This window comes from Tamandua tetradactyla, chromosome 9 (assembly GCF_023851605.1).
Source record: "Tamandua tetradactyla isolate mTamTet1 chromosome 9, mTamTet1.pri, whole genome shotgun sequence".
Taxonomy (NCBI): Eukaryota; Metazoa; Chordata; class Mammalia; order Pilosa; family Myrmecophagidae; genus Tamandua; species Tamandua tetradactyla.
Window position 1 is genome coordinate 53,516,099 of NC_135335.1, and position 21,316 is coordinate 53,537,414.

General features: G+C 33.4%; 1 protein-coding gene across 4 annotated transcripts in view; it reads left to right on the plus strand.

Moving 5' to 3' along the window:
- Window positions 1–21,316, plus strand: part of ICE1 (interactor of little elongation complex ELL subunit 1) — a 66,832-nt gene that overhangs the window by 10,163 nt on the left and 35,353 nt on the right. For 2 of the 4 annotated variants that reach the window (XM_077116811.1, XM_077116812.1), the window contains exons 2-11: window positions 2,214–2,272; window positions 2,855–2,889; window positions 5,808–5,826; window positions 6,589–6,700; window positions 8,715–8,791; window positions 9,956–9,993; window positions 11,868–11,950; window positions 12,201–12,240; window positions 12,334–12,390; window positions 18,928–19,014. In XM_077116811.1, the coding sequence (XP_076972926.1) occupies window positions 2,214–2,272; window positions 2,855–2,889; window positions 5,808–5,826; window positions 6,589–6,700; window positions 8,715–8,791; window positions 9,956–9,993; window positions 11,868–11,950; window positions 12,201–12,240; window positions 12,334–12,390; window positions 18,928–19,014 (607 nt within the window). Of the gene's footprint in view, window positions 1–2,213; window positions 2,273–2,854; window positions 2,890–5,807; window positions 5,827–6,588; window positions 6,701–8,714; window positions 8,792–9,955; window positions 9,994–11,867; window positions 11,951–12,200; window positions 12,241–12,333; window positions 12,391–17,484; window positions 17,584–18,927; window positions 19,015–21,316 lie in introns of those variants that run through there. The other 2 variants (XM_077116814.1, XM_077116813.1) reach the window with 2 other exon arrangements.

Sequence of the window (21,316 nt, forward strand, 5' to 3'; positions counted from 1 at the left end):
TAACATGATTAAAAGGATATCAACCATAAACCTTGAGCAGAGCAAATTTCAGTTGAAATTCGCCCCTACTGTTCTACATTGTGCTGAGGTCTTAGCCAATTCAGGAAGACAAGGACAAACTTGAAGTGTTAGTGAAAAAAGGCTACAACTATCATTCTTGGTGGATGAGGACATTGTTTACATAAAAAATCCCAGAGAATTTGCAGATAAATTAGTTAAGATATTGCTGGATTTGCATTATAAAAATTTTATTTAGCTTTTTACATCTGTTTAGCTTTTTACAAGTGAGGTTGTGAAGTGAAAAGATAGCACACCAGTGATAGAAACCAAAGTTACCTTGGAATAAAATCTGACCAGAGACATGTAGCAAGTTTGCAAAGAAGAAATTAGGGTTTGAAGATTGGCAATTGAAAGAAAAATTGTCATTATATGTACCTGTAATATGGGTTTCTTTTTCTTACATACTTACTAATATATTAATTTTTCTGTCTATTCTAGTGGATGAGAAATAGATGTTATTTTAATTTGCGTTTTTTCTGGTGCCAGATAAGGTGAAATGCCTTTTTTAATAACTGTTGGCCAGTCCAGATTCTTCATCTGTTGACAATTCCTATCTTTTGTTTTTTTCCACTCACTGGCATACTTGTCTTCTTCTAATTGATTTATAGGAATTATTGGTGTATTATGGTTACTTTGTCTCATATTTTATAAGTGATTCCTTCAAGGTATCATATTTCTGTTATTTAACTTTATAGTGTCCAGTGCCTATGAAGGTTAAAATATTGATGTAGTGAAATGTCAATAAAGTTGTACAAATGACATTAACAGACTGTTCAATAAAAGAAAAAACATATATGGCCAGAAGAAGGAAGACTTTACAATCTCAGTAATGAAGAAATGTAAATGAAAAATGTTGCTTCACAATTCTCAAAGTTTGCATAACCTATTACTAATGCAGAGAGTTGGTGGGGTGGCTGGAAGCACAGAAACATAAACTTTGAGTGAGGATTGATTGATTCTTTTTGGAAGACTGTTTGGTAATATATCAGCATTAAACATAAACATATAAATACTTAGTCTTTTGTCCAGTCATATCACTATTTGGACTTTATTCTGTGAGAAAATTAGAAGTGCCTCACAGAGGAAGGTATAAGGAAATACATTGTAAACTGCTAATAGATGAAAACTTAATATCTTTTTATAGAAGATTGTGAAGCTGAGTATCACGTATCTTTCAGAACTGCAGTAACAGTTCTGAAAGGATGTTTTCAGATGTTAGGAGTGCTAATTGATAGATGGTAATTACCAGGGAAACTACTTTTTATTTAATAAAACTTGAATGTGTGAGTTTTTGTTTTAACAGAGTATTACATGTGTAACTGCAAAGAAAATGCAGCCATTACTCTAAAGAAAAAATTATTGTACTTCTCAGAGTCCCTTGGATTATCTAGAAAAAGACAGTTTTGAATTAACCAGTGAAAATTGAACACAGTCTGGATGATATTATTGAACTGTTTTGTTGGGTATGAAAAGGGTATCATGGCAATGATGTTTAAAGTCTCTTAAGTTTTTGGAGATATGTTCTGAAGTGCTTGCTGATGAAGAAAGGAGACGTAAATGAAAGAAAGCAATTAAAGAAGAAAAATCAGTTTTTAAATCTTAGTAACATTTTGAACATTTTAACTAGCAGTATTTTCCCTTTTAAGTTCATTGCAATAATCCAAATTTGTGGTTGTTTCCTAAAATGTAATATAGGTCCTTATAAAATCAATTTTTAAACATGATTTGGCCCCATTTTAATATTCCTATATTTTCCCGTTATTTTTATTTTTTATTTTTTGCTCTTGTGTTGTAATTTTGTCTTTCAGCAGTCTTAAATTCTTTCAGAAACAATGTAGGGTGAATATATTAACTATTAATATAGTCAGTTTATGTAGTGAGCTCATGCAGTGTGTCAAGCGCATATGGGACAAGTACCCTGTTTGCTCTTCACAAGTGTCCTGCCCTGAGGGGATTGTGGGGCTCTGCTGGAGACAGGGACTCTGGGAAAAGGGTCGAGGGGCTCCAGAGTACTCTATGTGTTGATGCACGTTTGAGTAATAGACTTGTCTGGTTCTCTATTATGTCATCTGGTTCTGTGTGTATTTGATGATAATGTTACATATATATGTTATAAAAACAAATAGCTCAATGTGGTGTTCTTTTTCTTTCAGAACTTAAACGAATATGTTGATGCATTAATTACATTGAAACAGAAAATTATTAATACAGAGTAAGTGTATTTCTGTGTGCTTGATAGAACTTTGTAAACTTAACAGACTGACAGGTGGTAGTTGTTGACACAAGGGCTGAAATGACAACTTGAGGTGGTTGTCTGGAGGTGTTCTTGGTGCTGCTGCTGATAAAACTGCTTGTGAACCACATCAGGGAGGAGAACCTTCTGGTAGCCGTTCACAGGCCTTTAAACGAAGGCCCTCGGGTTTTCCTTTTTTTTTTTTCCTTGAAAGTTTTTTCTGTCCTCTAAGCCTTCTTAGCTTTGAGGCTGGACCTCACAGTATTTCATAGATATAGTGTGAGATCTCATTAAGGGTTTTTTTAAAAATTTTTTTTATAAAAGTCACATGAATTTATAGGCCTAGATATTAATAAGATCAAAGGGATTTTAAAATCTCACTGTGTTAGTAGTGCTTTAAAGAACTTTAAGCTTATGTAGATATATATATTATTTTGGCATAAATTTGTTGCAGGAAACCTAGGGAGAGAGGGTGCCCTGCATGTTTTGAGATACAATTTTAACATAGTGTATTTCCAAATTATAAAAATGTAAACTAATTTTTCTTTTCTTTTGTTGCAGTAATTTGTTAACAGAATACCAGAAGAAATGTGATGATATCCTTTAACTAGCTTTTTCCTTTGCATTTATTAATTAACATTTATAATTTCTTAAAGTGATATGAGGAAAACTTTTTTTCATTGTTATCTTTTGAAGATGGTATTGGTAGGCTCAAATAAGGAGCAGTTCTTGTAAGTAAGGAAGCAGCTAGTTCTTTGACTCTTTTCATACATATTTAATGGTAAATTCTTGAATAAGGAGACCTGCAGTCTTGATTTTGTTTTTGTCATTGATTCTGATTTTCTTTAAGGTCTCTGGCTTTTTAGTGGGTAGGTCTTTCTCATTTGTTATGAGGATGCAAACATGTTCCTCAAGTGTAGAAACCAGGTGAAACAGAATATGATGCCATCTGAGTGTTGTTTTGGGATCTCTGCAAGAAGTATACTTTGTTAACATTTATTCAGTATAGTGGGAAATTGACCGTTGTTAATTACTTTTGTGATTTTTTTTTGTGTGTGTTTTTTGTGGTTTTTTTTTATTAATTAAAATTAACTAACACAACATTTAGAAATCATTCCATTCTACATATACAATCAGTAATTCTTAATATCATCACATAGGTGCATATTCATCATTTCTTAGTATATTTGCATCGATTTAGAAAAAGAAATAGAAAGACAACAGAAAAAGAAATAAAACGATAATAGAAAAAAATAAAAAAAAGAAAAAAAGAAAAAAAAACTGTACCTCAGTTGCAGCTTAATTCAGTGTTTTAACATAATTACATTACAATTAGGTAGTATTGTGCTGTCCATTTCTGAGTTTTTGTATCCAGTCTTGTTGCACAGTCTGTATCCCTTCAGCTTCAATTACCCATTATCTTACCCTATTTCTATCTCCTGATGGTCTCTGTTACCAATGACATACTTTTGTGATTTTTTGAGAATTAATGTATGTATACAAAACCATGTCGAAGCAGTTTAATTTTAAAATCACAGGATAGCTCTTGGGCATGCGTAAGACATGTATCAGGCTAATCTTCACCATTTGCTCAGTACCCATTTAATGAGGGCCTGTGAATAATGGCTTTTGATTAACTGTTTTTGGGTAAGGGAAAAAATGTGTAGAATTAATTGATCTCTCCATATCTTGTGATGATGATACTTACCCTGAATTAAATTTTTTCAATAAAAATACAAATTTTCTCCAACAGAAGTAAGCACATAAACATTTTAGGAATTCATTGAAGTTCAGGTTCAACTTCAGCATTGGGTCAGATTCTCCTATTCATCTTTGATAATAACCTAAGCCTTGCTTACTTCATTGTTTTTTCTGGCATCCTTGAATGTGAACATAACTACAAATCATTTGTTTTGGTGCCATCATATCTAATTTGTGTTATGAGAGTACCAAATCAGGGCATGTCATTTAGGTTTATTTTTAGTATCTAGTTTTTTACATTTAAAAATACAGGTCGTTAAAGTTCTCATTGCATGCTTTGTTGAAACTGTTAGTCCATTTAACTATAAATGTATATTATTGCTACAGGAATTTCTTTAATTACTGACTGTGAAATTCGTTAATTTTAGTACTAAAACAAGTGTTACTACTACTTTTAAGTAGCCAAATAGGGAAATCGTTATTATAGTAAGAGAGTGTGTTCTGTATCCTTTTTTGAAGAAATGGTATAAACTTTTTGAGGTAATTACAGATGGAATCTAAGAAGGAAATTATTATTTTATTCTTATGAAATTTGGTCACAAAATTTTTTAAATATAGTAACAGTAATTTTAAAAAATTGACTAAACATTTTGATTATTCTTGAATTCCACAAGTTCATTCTGCGATGTGATGGTCAACTTTGGTCTTAGCTACAGATAAATTATGATTTTTTTTGAAATATGTATGACGTTTGCCTCAAATAATTCTGTATTTATTGTACCTCAAGAATGCAGTAGTTTGCTCTGCAACTTGAAGTCCTGTGTCACAGGTTTATTAGGGCTTTCTCATATAACACAGTTCCTTTTGCCACTGAAGGAGCAGATTTTCTCCATTTTTTCAAGATGAGAAATTTTTTCCTTCAATAACTATGCTATGCTGAGTCATAGTATTGTTTCAGCTCCTTATTTTTAGTGTGTAATTCTGGCCATTTATTGTTTATTAGTACCTCTTTCTAAAGGGTAGAGAGTGTATTTATTTCATCAGATACTTATTGAACTTTTTTATACTGCAAAGATTGCTGTAGTTTAGGATATCCTGAATAAAATATAGTTATTGACCTTGAGAAACTTCCATTCCAAAAGAGGAAGATAGGGACTTCTGTTTGTTTGTTTTTTTAAACAAACATTTACCATATTGTGATATATAAGTAGAGCAAATGAAACTGAAAGGAATTATTTGCTATCTTACAGCTTTTTACTGGCAACATGAGATGGAAAATAAGGATATCATAGTGTAGAAATTGTAAATTGTGTAAATTGTAAAAATGAGGGATTAACTTGATTTTATGGTTTCCCTAAATTCCATTTCTCATTATTCATTAATTGTAGTTATATATGGTACAAGTAAGTACATAACGCTTGTTTGCTAGAAGTTTTCTGTGGATTATTTGACAATTGAAGGACAGGTTGTTTGGGGATTTTGATTGTATAGAAAAATCAAGATATTTTCCTTTAGCTGCATAGTGTTTTGTCTTTATTCTTGTAATTTAATTCCAGTAATCATATATTTAATCATAAGGCTTTTTCTTCTAGTTTAGGGAAATAGATATTTTCACTTTAGGGATATTATGATAACTGTACAAAGCCTTGATGGTATATTATAAATGGAAATTTGAAAATCATTTTCTAGGATTTATGATCTTGCTTGTGCCCACTGAACACATGTATTATTATAACTAATTAAAAAGTGAGTTTTATCTCCAGAAAAGTTATCAGTAGTTAACATGTTCATAGTTTTCTTTAACAAATTTTACAGCTGCAGTTTGCAAGGAGGTAAGCCGCCTGTTTTTGTGGTGGAAATTTATCAGACTAAATTTTTAACAGATTCTGATAAAATGCCACCTGGATTTGACTCATAGAAAGTTGCTACTATCTGCATAATAAACAAAGATTGACATTTTCTTTACTGTCAAATTGTCCAACTGAATTTATTACTAAGGTCTTAAATTATGTTCTGATACTTTACTTATCAGTAAATTTACTGACCACATTGCCACTGAGATGAAGCTTATTGCTATCAAATTGTTGTATATGCAGATTGGGCTATTTAAAATATGGTTTTTATCTTATTACTTTAAATAATTTTAAATAGAGCTGCTTAAAATTTTAGCAGTTTCATCTTCTGATTGCATTCATCACTTAGAAGAAGACAAAACTTGGTTATAAGCTAAATGTGCAAATTTACCTGTTGTTTAGTTTGAGTAAATGAGAATGAGTTCAGTATTGGAAGAGCCAGGTTATTTAGCAAGTTGTTCTGTAATGTATTCTCAAACAGATTGAGAAACTACTGTAATTGTTTCTCGAGCTGCTTTTTGGTATACTTTACTAAATATTTGATGACAGTGCCAAAAAAGTAAAAAGCAATTTCAAGATTGTATTGATATAGATGGAGGAAATGCATTGGAAAAGAAATATTTTTTCATTCTTTTTTCCCCCAAGTTAGAAATAAAATATGAAATAAATAGAATAAGGTACATTTAATAATTTACTGTAGATATTTCTGTGTAATCATGTTCACACATTGTCCATTTTTAGAGAGAATAGTACTCTACATCACCAAGTGGAACAGATGCTTCAAAAAATTTCTCCTCTGCAGAAATGCCAGGAAGAACTGGGATCTTTGAAAGCAGAGCTAGAAGAGAAAAAGGTACTGAAAACAATTTTCCTGTCAAGGTTTATCTTTAACCAACAAGGATCTTCTTTTTCATTATAATTGGGACAAGATTTTCTGTGTTAAGAAAGGAAATAATTGCTGGTCAAGATTCTTGTAAGTATATCACTGTTACTACATCTAGGGGACATTGAACTAGGAGATGGTTTAGTTTTTACAGTAATTACTAGCCCTCTGTAACCGTCTTAGTTGCTTATTTTGGGGAGGAACATTAGAGGAACATGCTAGTATGCGGTTTTGTGGTGCTGTATGTCCTGCCTTCACTTGCCATTTGTTTTTTCACATTTCCCTTGCTTTAAGCATAAAACAGTGTGAATAATTCAAATTTAAGGGTAGTGAAATTAATGTGTGTTCGTGTGCAAGTGTGTATGCGTGAGAGAAAGAGTGGGTACCCATTCTGAAACACTGTCTAGAGAATGGTGGACAAAGCCCTTGGGCGTCTGCTTCAGTAGAGCTTAATTACAGAAGCCTTAGAGTTAAGATGTCCTTTGAATAACCTGCTCTCTGAATTCATAAACTAGTCAGTGCTTTAAGCAAAATCACTATAGTTTTTCCTCTCTTACCCTAACAAAATTGTTTGATCCTTTTTTTTAGATTTCCTTAAAAATATTAGTTTTTTATGGTTTCTCAGTTTTCAGTGAGTTATACCCAAAATGAGAGTCCTTCAAAAAATATATCAAATGCTTTTATCAGTAAATGTTCAGGGTAGAATTTATTTTCTATATCTGTTTGGTGAGGTGTTTGGTCTTTTCACATGGTATTAATTGCGCTGAGATGGAGCATTGGGAGAAGGTCCCTACCTCACATAGAAAAAATCTGACAAATTTATCTTTTAGTGAAGGCTGTTCTCCTTTTCCAAATCAAGTTGCAGTAAAACAGTTCATTTAAATGCTGTATATATTTTTTCCTAAATAAATTTTGGTTTACTCTTTAATGGGAATCTTAGAAGAGAATTCATGAGTTTTACAGATAACAAATCTGAAGCCAGTGAAGTCAGGTGATATACAGGCAGAAGATAAATCGTATCCAAGCTGGATTGAGTCTTGGTCCTCGACCTGTTCTCTTAGATTATTTTCAAGTATGTTAGCTTCTTGGTCTTCCTTGGCTGTATCATGGTAGCATGACTGATGCCAGTGTGAGGGTTACTTACTTAACAGTACATGACTTTTTTTTACTATTTCTGTAGAGCTCTTTATTATATATTTAACTCTGCAGTGAGGATGAAAGACCTAATCACACCGTTGAATTGTACCTAGGTTTGGCTGTGTAGTAACCCCTTCAGTCATCTATCTATAAGAGAAAGCATGAACTTTGAATTCTTAGTGACAGACACTACATAGTCAGTTGCTCACTGTTGCTTTGCAAGAAGAAGCCAGCCTGTCATATTCTCAGATTTCTCATTTGTAAACAAGGAACGAACTTCAAGATAACGAAGTTTGTTCCTCAGAGTGTTTGAACTTAATGGAGTGTCATACACATATAATAACATAAGCTTTAGTAAAAATTCTTCCCCATTCCCTAGTGGCTGAAAGGGAATAGACATCCATTGGTGTTTGTACATTTTTCCCAGTTATCTGTCATTAAGTATAATGATTTAATTTTTGCGTAGCAGTAATAACGATAGCAAATATTTACTAAGCTCTAAAATTCTTTGAGATTATATGCCGTTGTACTCGGTTGAAAAAAAATAGCTATTTTTTTCACATTTAAGCCAGTTATGAAGTTTTGGAATTGCTTTAAAATTAATGTATTGCTTTAAGTCTCATGGGCTTTGTTTGATTAGACTATTAATCACATTACATCTATTAAGGATCTGGTTACCATCTATTCAAATGTTCATGAATGGTATCCTGTGCTCCTACCTAATATATCTATTCATTTGGTTGGTTTTAGGCTGTTAATGTATAATTTGGCTTATCAAGGCCAGAATAAATTATGATCATCAGTGATTTTCATATTGCTTATATATTTATATGTATATTTATTTTAGAGTTCTCTTAAATTGTATCAGGATACCCATCAGGAATATGCTCGTGTAAAAGAAGAATGCTTGAAAAGTGATGCTCAGTAAGTGTTTCTTAAAATTACTTTAGAAATAGAGTTTTCATTTGCAAATAGATAATCTATAAATCGATAGTCCCTTTTCTCATGTGTTTATATTTGTTGGCCATGATTAGCTGTGTGATCTTGAACTAGTCTCTCACTCTTGGTTTCCACATCTATAAAATGGTAATAATACCTACTTTGAAGGGTTACAAGGAATGTTAAATAAGCCTACATATATTAAAGGGCTGGACTTGAATGTCCTAAGAAAGAACTCCGTGAAAGTTTTTGTATATTTTTCTTTATATGTCTGTGTGTTTATATGCGTGCGTCTGTGTGTGTGTGTGTATAAACATACTTATTGACTCCTTCCTATCTCCCGGTACTTTTAACAGATAACATATTGAATGTATCTGTTACCATGTTGAATCTGTTGTTCAAAAACATCCAGTTGAGTTTTTTGAGGTTTATCGTTTTATTAGCATTAGTCACGAAATAAACTTGTGAGCTACACATCCCAAATTTTAATTTAATGTAGGTATACTTCAGTGGTGACTCAGAAACTGTTTCCCAGAGAGTTTTCCAACTTGTCTGACTTTGAGAAATCCATCTTAAAACCAGTACAGTTCTCAGGCCACAACCTGCAAAGTAATTTTGTTAACACTAGTGCCATGCTCTGTAGGACTCTGTGTATGTTAGATGCGTGCGTGCTCCCTAAGCAGCATTGACCGACTGGTGCTGGACTGAGCCTGAGCCTTGGAGATTGTCTGGGCAGGTCAGCGTGGTTCACACATGAGGCACCTGCAGTTCAGGAAAGTTAAGCTTGGATAGAACCATATCGTGTGTTTCACACAAAAAAGGCAGAGATTTCTTTTGTTCGTTTTAGAAATAATACATGTTAAATGGTATACTGTTCATTCTTAGGTTTACTTAACTTCAGAACATTTATTGTAATTTTAGTTGATATGTATAACTCTTATAGTAATTAGAATTCTCTTTGTTACACACTTGTTAATAAATTTTTGAAAATATGTACCACGTATCTAGATTAAAAAAATACAGAGAAGTAATAAAGAAAAACAAAACAAAGATTAAAAAACAGAAAAAAAAATATTACCACATATTATAATATAGTTTTTTTCTATCATACTCTCTCTTACCATTTAATTTATATAATTTTATTTTTAGGAAGAAGAAACTAGAAGCCAAGGTGAAGAAGCTGGAAGGTACTTGGCACTATTGTAATTTGGCTAATGGAAGTCATTCATAATTCTATAGATCTTTTGTAATTACACGAGGTTATATAGTTCTGGATCATGTAGTTTATTCACTCTGGTTTTTGATGGTGCATTCTTGGGTGCCTGTGTTAGAGTTCTATTAGGAAAACGTTTGAGTACTATACATATCTCACTTATCAAATAGTAAAAAATAATGTTGCAAAATTTTGGAATATTGTCCTCAAAATAATAGATGCTCATGCTTTGCTATACAACGTAGCAATTAATGAAAAGATTTGATTTTGAAACGTGAATCTCATGGGCCTTTCTTATTTTTTCCTGATGAAATAAATGATCAGTAGAAAAACCTACTAATTTTAATGTCAAGAAACTTGATGCAGTTAGATAGTTATGACATATCTTTAGAGAGCGACATGTCCTTATGTGGGGCTTGTCAAATTTATACCTGACCTTCTTTCTATTCCACCCTTTTATTACGGGCTTCTGTTCTCTGCTGAGTAGGCCGAGAATAAAGGGGCTGTACTGCAATATATTAAGTCCTGACAGGTCAGCTCAGGAATCTATGAGAAATGAACTGAGATCTTTTCTTTTCCTCTTTTACCCTTACGTGGGGATTGGGACAGGGATATACCAAGTAGAGGTATATGAGGCTTTGCTGGACTCACCTGTGGCATACATTATTCCTTTAATGCCAGCTTGATCAGGTGTCCCATATACTGTGTGCCATTGACCGGTTTTTGCAACTTCCTTATGTTGTTAATGTTCTATTGTAGAGAAGTAAAGTATGAAGGAAGAATTTAAATTTAAATTTTGTTGGATCAGGACATATAGAATAGCAGTTAGAATAGCATATAGAATGCTGAAAGTATTTCCAGTTACTAGTTTATCTGGATTAAGTCAAATTTTTTTTGTAACAAATTTTCTTCTGGTTTGACTGTTGCATGAGTATTAACATTAGGACAGTAAATACAGCATTACTGTCTTCTTTTTAAGTTTTGCCTTCTCATCTTACTTAGAGACAATTGCCTTTTTAAGGAAGTGTTCTTAAAGCAAGCACATATGCAGCTTTTGAAATGGATTTCCTTTGAAGCAAAAGCCTGACCTTTATTTTCTAGTTAACAATAATGTTTTTTCCTGATAAGCAATGTGATATAATAATTGGGTAAAGGAATAACTCAAGCTTGTTAATGCAAGCGGGAAAGGACTTTTGCTCTGGTGTTTTATGGCTCCCTCACTCCCATCGCAAGTGCCCTATGAAATACATTCATGTCCGGTCAACACTGGCCAAATTTTTAATAGTATATATGTAGCATTTCATGCTTCAGAGCTAAAAGCAGGAGTGAAACATTTGCTGGTGGTCCAAAAAGGGCCTTTAAAAATACCTAAGAAGTAAGATCTATACTTACTTCTAGGGAAGGGAATACAGGGAGGAGTGACAATATCTATAGTAAGCATAGGGGAAATGAATTTCCCTTCTAAATAAAGGGATAAATTTCTGGGATAAATCCAGTTTGCTAAAAAATCTCTGAAACTTTTAAGGTTACAGATAAAGGAGTCCACAACATCTCCCTCTCTAAAGCCAGATGCATTGAATTCTTACCTGACTCAGAATGGTTTGGGATTACTGGGCCCAGATTGGAGTGGATTTGTAAAGCATCTGCCAATTCTGCAGTTTTATAATTGTTGGTTAAAATGAAAGTGTTCTTGTACTCTGCTTGACTCTGATAATCAAAGTACTGAAGGACCAGTTAACTTTTCACATTTGTTTCAAAGTTTAAGAAATGAGAAAGCTTTTATAGATTTAGTAAAGTTGGTAAATTATTTTTTTTCCTCTCTTACTTCATTACGTTTTTTAAATAAAGAGGCTGCCATCAAGCAAATTCAGGACTTCAAGCAACTGAGAAATGAAAAGAAAGTACTTGAAAAGGAATTTAAGAAGACACAGGTAATAGTGAAACAATGTACATACATTAGTGAAACAATGCACGCATTTACATTCCCAGCGTCAGGGTTTCTCTAGTGTTCTCTGTATTTTACAACATAGAGAGTGTCTCAACTCATGGAGGAGCCAGGGGTGAAGAACCTAATGAGAACAATCCAAAGTGCTTCTTTTTAACTGACCCACTTTTACGTTTGATCCAGAAGGACTGTGCTCCTTGTCCATTGTTAACACTGTTAGTGTTTTGTTTTAACAGGAAAGGCTTGATGAATTTTCTAAACAGAATAGCGAAAAGGGTGAGTATTCAGTTAGTGCTTATTTTTAAATTGTTTTGATATGCTGTGTGTGTGTGTATTTTTTTTAAATACTTTTTCCCCACCTCATTTTAGAGTTGAGACATATTGGAACACAAATTTCAAGTGATTCATATGGAAGCATAGATAAAAGTGAGTATATTATAAATTTTGTTTTAATTTCTGTGTATTACTTTCAGTGATTTGAGATACAATTTTGCTGTTAAATGTTGCATGAAAATGTCAAATTTCTTAGATGTTTCATGAGAGAAGGAACTATCTTGTGTCTTGATTAGATCCATTTAAATATCGACTTGTTCTTAAAAACTGTACTGAATGAAAGTCTTAGTTAATAGTATTGTTAAGAAAAACTAGAGATGTAATTTCTACACTTTTCATTGAATGTGAGCAGATATTTTCCTTCAATTCCCATTTACTAACATAATTTATTACATTTCTTAAATACCAAATGTATTAAAATATGTAAAATTCAAGTAGGAAAGTAGAAGACAGAAGAATTTAGGGAAGGTCTGAAGTTACAGAAAAAAATAAGGCAGTAATAGCATAAGTGAAATCACATGTTTTAAGTGCACATTTTATCATTGTGTGAGTTACCTTTTAGATGGGAAATGGGTGTTTTCACATTAATCTTTATTAACCATGTGACCTTTGACCATTCTTTCCTGACCTTAAAGGGTTTCATTCTTTTTTTCAAGACAGATTATAAATTTCTGCTCTGCCTATCTTACAAGTTTATTGTGGGAATAGTATTTAATAAATAAAAGATAATATCTTCATCTCCCTATTCATTTTTTCCTCCAAATAGAATGCCTAAAATCATTGAATTTGTTTTGAGCAAGTATATAGCATCTTGTCAAAAGTCTCTTTTACTTTTTTTTTTCCTTCCTTTAAACTTTTTTAAAAAATTCAGTGACAGTTCATTTTTTTCCTTGATTTAAGGGATTAACAGTTTGCACCTTTCAGTTGCCTGGGCACTGATTTGCCATTTATCACTCTCACTAATTTATAATTCCATGTGCTTTTGACTATATTCCTCCTACTCTTTTATCTGGAAAGTGAGACTTGGAGTAACAGTTGTGAGAGAAGAAAGAGATTTGCTTTCCAAACCAGCAGTCAACTGTTGAATTCCATCAACTTCTCTTTTGAATAGACACATTTGTTTTAGGATTGGATAATTCCCGAACTGTCTTATTCAAAACAACTCTCCCACACCCTTTCCACAATTGTTCTCTGTCCCTACTTTATTTTCTTCAAAGAACTTACTACTTTCTCAAATAAAGTTGTTGTTTTTTTATCCTTATCATGCAGGCAGGAATATTGTCTGTTTTACATTTTACTTTTTCCAGGTAAATAAAAGAAGTATTTAGGAATGGCTGGTTATTTATTATGGATTTTGATGGGTTTAATTCATCATTCGTAAGTGTATCTTTGACACTTTTCCCTGATAATACTGAACTTCTGAAAGGAATTTACAAGTTAGGCAGAAAAAGTGTTGGGTTGATGCCAGTTTTAAAAGGCTTCCTGAGTGCCACATTTGTCTTTCCATCTTTTCAGTTATAATACAAATGATGGGAGATTAAAAATAGCTCTCCAACATAGTTGAAAAATTAATAGAGAAAATTAGTGAAGGAATTGCAAAGCAGATAATTATCAGTTACCTGGTGATGAAACCCAAGATTACTGAGAACATAGTAGCCCTCAAGAAACAATTTCCCTTGCAGAAGCCCTGAGTTTTCCCAAATCAGATGTGGCAGGGACTGAGAAAATGAGCAGGCCATTAGTCAGATTTTTGCATTAAGGGGTGAAAAAAGTACCAGTTTTCAGGTTTCAGAAACTATTTCTGACATTTGTACCGACTCTAGCCCAAATGTTGGGTGTTTTGCAGGTTGTCCACTCCTGTTCCCAGAAAATGAGGTGCTTTTATACTCCATGTACATCTTCACAACTTTATTTTCTTCCCCTTGAAGACAGATTTCTCACATTCATGAAATGAGAACCTACATTAATTGCCAAAGGAATAGGACTAAAAATTTAGGCTGAAGGAATATACTCTGGTTAACAAAAATGTTCTGCTTAAACCCTTGTCTAAAACTTTGAGGAAAACAATGACGAGGAAGAAGGGCACCAAACTGAAGGAGAGGAAGAACTAATTCCTGAGGAAACAGTTTAAATCGTAGAAAAGAAGAAAACATTAAAAATCTATGCAGTATTCTTAGAGAATGCCTAAGAGTATACTCATAGGCTGCTACTGTGAAATGGAGCCAGTGGGAGTTCTTGAAAATTAAAAATTTGATTGCAGAAATAAACCCACTAGAAAGATTGGATTGTAGGATGGACGAAGAGTAATCTAGTGTACAAGAGAAAGGAAAGCCTGTGTGCCCCTGGAAACGTGGTGCAGAAGGACAAATACATGAAAAGTCTTAGAGAAAAAAAAAAGAATTTCGAAGGCAGAGCTAAAAGTCTTAATATATGTGTATTAGGAATTCTCAGAGGAGAAAACAGAACTATAAGAGAGAAAAGATGATCAAGGAATAATAGAAGGAATTTTCCCAGAGCAGAAAACAGGGCCTAGTGAGTGTTAAACATGATTTTTGTCTAAGATCTCCATTTCTGACATTCACAGATAATAAATCCAAAAATCAAATAAAACAAAAAATTGAATATAGAGAGTTGGATAAAAATATTCTAAACAAATGCTAACATGAAAGCAGTAATAAAAGGCAAAAATATTTTAAGATTAGAAATGTAATTTCACAGTTTAAAAAGGGATATTTAGCTTGATTAAAGGTATAACTCACCAAGAAGATACTTTTATCATGTACCTATGAGCGTGAAGCTATACCAGGTAAGATTCTTGGAAATTCTAAGGAGGGAGATGGCCTAATCACGTGTCATTGCGGGAGACTTTAATATATTTCTCAGAAATAAGAGTGGAAGCAGACAAAATAAAAAACATAAGAATTGTAGTCAGCACTTGCAAAATGGGTAATTTATATGTACCTTTAAAAACCACAGATCTTGAATTCTTTAAAATACTTTGCAGACATATATAAAAGTTGACTATTTACTAGACAACAAAAAATATATAAAATTGAATATGAATTATTAATAAAAATATTACCTTCCCCTGCCCCCCAAAAAATCTACCTGGAAGTTGAACTGACAGGTATACTTCTCTTGGGTAACAGGAAATGAAAAACAGAAATAGTAAACTCTTTAGAAGTAAACAACAATAAGGGCAAAATTTATTAAACACTTTGAGATATATCCAATATGATATTCAAAGGAATGATGTTAGTCTTGAGTGAGTATATTGGAAAACAGGAAATTAGAGAAATGAAATGTTTGCCTACGAAGGTAAGAAAATAGGAACTTCAGAGAAATAGAAGGAAGAAATCGATGATGAAAAAAAGTTAATGAAATAGAAAAGAAAACATAAAACATTGATTTGAGTTAATGAAAATTAAGAGGTAGGTCTTTGAAATACAAGTAAAACCAACAACTCTTCCTTAAATGTGATCAAGAAAGGAAGAAACAAAAACACCCACAGTATCAGACCGAGAACAGCTATAAGAAGTATTTGTAGACATTTCTTAATGCAGAGCATTACATTCAGATTTGAAAATGCAGATGAAATGGACAGTTTTCTAGGAATGTATACTCAGATTGATGCAGGATAGTGTTAGAAACCCGGTCGAAAGAAGAACTCAGAGGAGTGCAAAGATGGTGGTAGGATTCTTGCCTGCCAAGCAGGAGACCCAGGTTTAATTCCCAACCCAGGCACACACCCACCCCCAAAAAAGAACTCAGCAAATGGTGTTGCAATAATGGGATAGTCACATGGAAAAAGAATGATATGTGACCCCCACCATATAGCATACCAAAAAAATATATATCCAATACCATAAAAGGTCCAGGTGGTTTCTGGGTAAACTCTATATAAAAGTTTCAGTAAAAAGCTAACATCTTCATTGTTACCTTATTTAAGAACGTTGAAAAATATGTAATGATTCCCACCTTATTCTAAATAAGAATAACACACATGTATCCTCAAAACTCAGAACTCGGTCACTTTGGGATGTCACCTACATGAATCATAAATAAAATTTTAATGTCAAATCCATTAGTAGTTTAGAATACAGAAAAATCATGACTTAAGGATTTATATCAGGAATATTACAACAAATGGTTAAATAGTTCAGCTTAACAGCTCAGCATCCATTCATGATAAAATTTTGGTGATGTAATTGAAGAAAACAGTTTGACCTTGAGAAAGGTGAAACATTAAATGTGTAGTCATTACTGTCAGAAACAGCAAGCATACTTCTTGTTGCCTTATTCTTCCTGTACTGGAGGCTCTAACAGGTAGAGGAGATATAAATACTTATAATAAGAAAGAGTCAAAATTGTCATTATTTCAGACAGTATGATCAGATAATTCAGAAGGCTCGGCTGTAAAGCTTAGAAGTAATAAGAGTTTGGTAATAGGGTGTTGTGTAAGATGAACATTCAGAATGTACAAGTATTACCATATTAGGGGGATGAAATAAGCACAATTCATTCTCAAATGGCAACTGAACTCTAATGTTCAGGAAAGACCTGTCAATGCCGATTATACAAAGAAAACCATAACACTTCTGTAAAGGGCATTAAAGAAGAGTACATATACTACTGGGTGTGAAGACTCAAGATGTGGTCGTTCCTGAAATGTATTGATAAATAAAGTGGTCTCACTCAAAATCCCATTGAGGTTTTATATATGGAAAAGGACAAACTGATGCTGAGGGTTTATCTGGAAGAATAGATCTTCAGAATAATACAATTTTTCAACAGGAAAAACCTTTTTTCCTTTTTTGAAAAGGAAAAAAGCTTGATCATATCTTAATCTATTAAAACATGATTATAAAACTATTGTAATTAAAGAAATATGGTATTGATATGGGAACTGAAAGTCAATGAAGTAGAAAATAATGTCTAGAAACTCTCATAAGTACCTTAGATTTTGATAAAGAAAGTGTTGTAAAGGATTCGGGGAGGCATGCTGGTTCAATTCATCAAAGTTTTATCTTCATGATGAAGTAATTAAGCCACACTGAAAATTTTATTCTATTTAATTGGGAATGGACAGGGTTTTTTTCCCTTTCCCTCTCAGATTAGTGCTCAATTAGGCATATTTCTGGTTGATAGGCTCCACAAGAAAAGTAACTATCTTTCTTTTTTTTAAAGGTTCCTTGTTTTCTGCTGCTTGGGGTATACGTAATAAGCAGGGATCCTGGTCAGGTCATTAATCAAAGGGGATATCAGTATTTGGAAGCAGGCTTTGGGGTAGGTTAAATCACAATGTAGATAAGCTCTTTGATCATAGAATGCTCAAAATTGGCACATGTGCTTCGCACACAGTGACAGAGGGCTTGATTTGGCTCAGGTGAGGTTGGAAAAGTTTAACCTTCCAAACTTACCTGTAACTATGTCCTCTACATTTGTTCTGGTCCCTCTTCTGTGGACTTCAGTTTTTGGAGTGATGCATTCTGCCAGCCTAAAGGGCCTCTTAAAATTGTGGTTCCCTGGAGATGTTTGGCCTAAAAGGTTGGTCTTTTCAGCCTCTCTCAAACTGGATTAAAGATTTCACTCATTTCAATAAATGCTTCAGGTTGATTTAAGAAGTTAAGTTCAAGGAAACTACAGTAGAACTTTGAGTTGGCCTGAGCTTATCTAATACTTAAAATTGAGTATTAACTTTTAGCTGAATTTTAGTGTGTTTTTTTTATTGTGTAAATTTGACCACAAGCCATTCATATTTATTTTTTAATGAGTATTTTTTGCTTTGGTAGTTTTTTTTTTTGGAGTTTGTGTTCTTATTTATGTTAAACAAGCTTTAAAACTACAGTTCAGTATTCTTAGCGTTGTATGAATTTCATTAGGGCTGGCTATCTTAGTTACAACTACCCTTGGCCTTTGAACTTGAATGAGTGTCTCAGTAATTTTAGGATTCTAGACCTCCTTGAAAACTTGATGCAAATTTTGTTGCTTTCATTTTCCTTATATAAGTGTTTATGTGAGTGTCTGCTCATGTGTGTGCTGGTGTCTACCCTGATCCATTTCTTTATGCACTTATGTACAGTTTCCCAGCCCATTTCCCCCTATGAATGTTCATGGATTTTCTAATTGACTCATCCTACTCCACCAAGGTAATTACAGCATGGCCTTCTCTGATGAGTTTATTGATAATGCCATGTAACTAAGGTGATACTTCTTGATACTTCTCAGCTGTTCCTTGTAGCATATATGGAGCTCAAGTCTCTGTCCTAGTCATTAGCTGGGTTTCCTACTGTAATCTCACATCGCTCTCTAAAGAAAAATGTATGGGCCAAAGATTTGTCTTCCCATGCATGTATAAAAGTGATAAAGCCTTTAATAACCAGTGGATTTGGTCTTATTACCACCACCTCCCCACCCCCAAGCCCCTGTATTCAGTCTTCATTTTTTGGCTAAAGCATTTCAGACCTTTCCACCCAACAACTAACTGAATTTGTATGATGGTTGATGTTTTGGGATGTGTTTAAGTTACCTATTTTCTAAGTGCTTAATAAATCCTGATTTCACAAACATATATTTTAGCCTTGTGTGTAGCTTGAGCCAAATGTTAATACTGTAAACTCTTTTTCACAGGAAAAGTAAAACTGCTTCTGAAGGAACTCTGGCTCTGTATAAACACAGCACACAAACTACCGGGGGAAGGTAGTAAATGCTTTCAAGGTGAGAGATGGCTTCCAAAAGGAAACTGCATTTCATATATGAAAGTTGAAATATTTACCATGGGTTTTATACCTTTAGTTTTCATTGTCTCCTCAATCTAACATTAAAAGAATGAAATAACCTAGAATGGGTACTTTCAATTATTCAAAACACCTTTCTCTTCACTGTTTCTGACCTTATTAAATGCATTTGGCTATTAATATTTTCATATCAGGTTCAATCAGAGGACATTCTAAGAAACCAGAAGGACAAACAGTGAAGGCAAGCATATGTGGAGGTATACGTAGAAGGCTGAAGGACATAGTTTTCTCTAAATTATTTCATGAGTTTGATTGGTTCAGTTTAATTTACTTTATTTTTAATGGAATTTATTGGTTGCTTTGGTTGAATTTTGAGGATATAACCAAATAGTATCTTTTAGAACACTGATATTGTTAGGAAACAAACTGTTTCATTTCATGCCAAGTGTCCTTTCAGGTCACTCTTGGACATCATGATCAGCTAATTTAGCGCCAGAGATTTGACTTAATCTGTGGTGTATCTTGATTTGCATAAAATGCCTTGAAGGAATTCTATCTCATTGACAGTTAATGCTATACAGGATTACAATTTGGAAAGAGTTTTGCTACCCTAGATTGGAAGGGGAAAGATAACCATCTTGCATAATATTAAAGTGGTTTTTACTTGATGTTTTTCGATTTTCTTATTTCTTATGATTAGCTGCTGTAAATTCACAGCTTACTGGGGAGCTGAATCTGTAAAAACCTGCACATAATTTTTTTTCCCAGGCTTCTGAAGATGAAGCTGCCTCAGAAAAGTATTAAGTGTCAAGTTACAAGTTACTAATTCTCATTTATGCTGAACTCAGAATTTGTCAGGTATACAGAGGTGTATTTGATGGGATTTGTTTAAATAGATTTTTCCCTCATTTTACCTACTGAATAATTGTGCTTGATAGTAATTGGGTAATGCCTGCAACTCCTAAATCAGTCTCTTCAGTTTAGGATTTATTTGTCTGTCAAGTAGAAACAGCCTGCGTCTTACAGTTTTCTCTATCAATGAATAGTCCTATTTTGTTATAATCACTTGATTTCATAGAGAAGTTTTAATAAGGAAACATTGTTAAAAGGGTTGTCCTATATACATTTATGTTTTTTATCTAAAAAAAATTTTGAGGGGGAAATCTTGTATATGTTAATTTTCACAGGGTAGAAGTAGTAGTATGGCATTTTTGGAATATATCATAAAACATATTCTTTTATTTTTTTAATTTTTTATTTGCAGATAAGAGTTATAAAAATAGTGCTATGGCGCATTGTGATGGTGGATCAGTGGCAGAATTCTCGCCTGCCAGGCCAGAGACCCGGGTTTGATTCCTGGTGCCTGTCCATGCAAAAAAAAACAAAAAAACAAGCACAAAGAAAAAATAGTGCTATGAATTTTCTTAGATCCCCTCACCCAGATTACCCTAATTTTAACGTTTTCCACTAACAGCTATAAGAACTGAAATTTGGGTACAGTATTAATAACAGCTGTTGGCCTTATGTGAATTTCAGCAGTTTTTTCCTAATGGCCTTCTTGTAATCCAGATCCAATCCAGTATCCCACCTAGCATTAGTTGTTATGTCTCTTTATCACCTCTAATCTGACAGTGCCTTGGTCTTTCCTTGTCTTTTATGGCCTTGGCACGTTTTGTGCCACAACTTGTTTTGTGGAAAGTCCTTTAGTTTGGTCTGTCTGATGTTTTCTCAGGACTCAATTTTGACTGTGCTTTCCGGGCTCCAGTGCCGCAGCATCGATGTCACGGTGCGTAGGGCAGTGCACCAGGACTTACTTGCTGCTGATGAGTCTCATCACTGGCAGTGTCACCCTGGCCACTTGCATAGGGTGCTGGCTGCCAGGTTTCACCACTGTAAACTCACAATTTTTCTCTCATTAATTAGTAATTATCTTGAGGAAAAATAATTGAACACTGTACAAACATTATTTCAAACCTGTCCACTGATTTTCGCATCCATCAATGGATCTTACCTGCTGCAGTTGCTGCTTGGGCATTTGCCTAATGCCAATTTTTATATTTCCCTCATTCCTACTATATTTATTAGTTGTAATTCTTCTCTAAAGAAGAGCTGTCCCTTCTCCACCATTTATTTAAGTATTCACGTATTTATTTGTATCAATATAGTTCATGGATATTTATTTTATTCTATGTGCTATACTTCAATACACTCATTGTTTATTTTATTTTTCAAACTACTCCAGCTTTGGTCTTTGGAGAGTTCTTCAAGTTGACTTCTTAAGA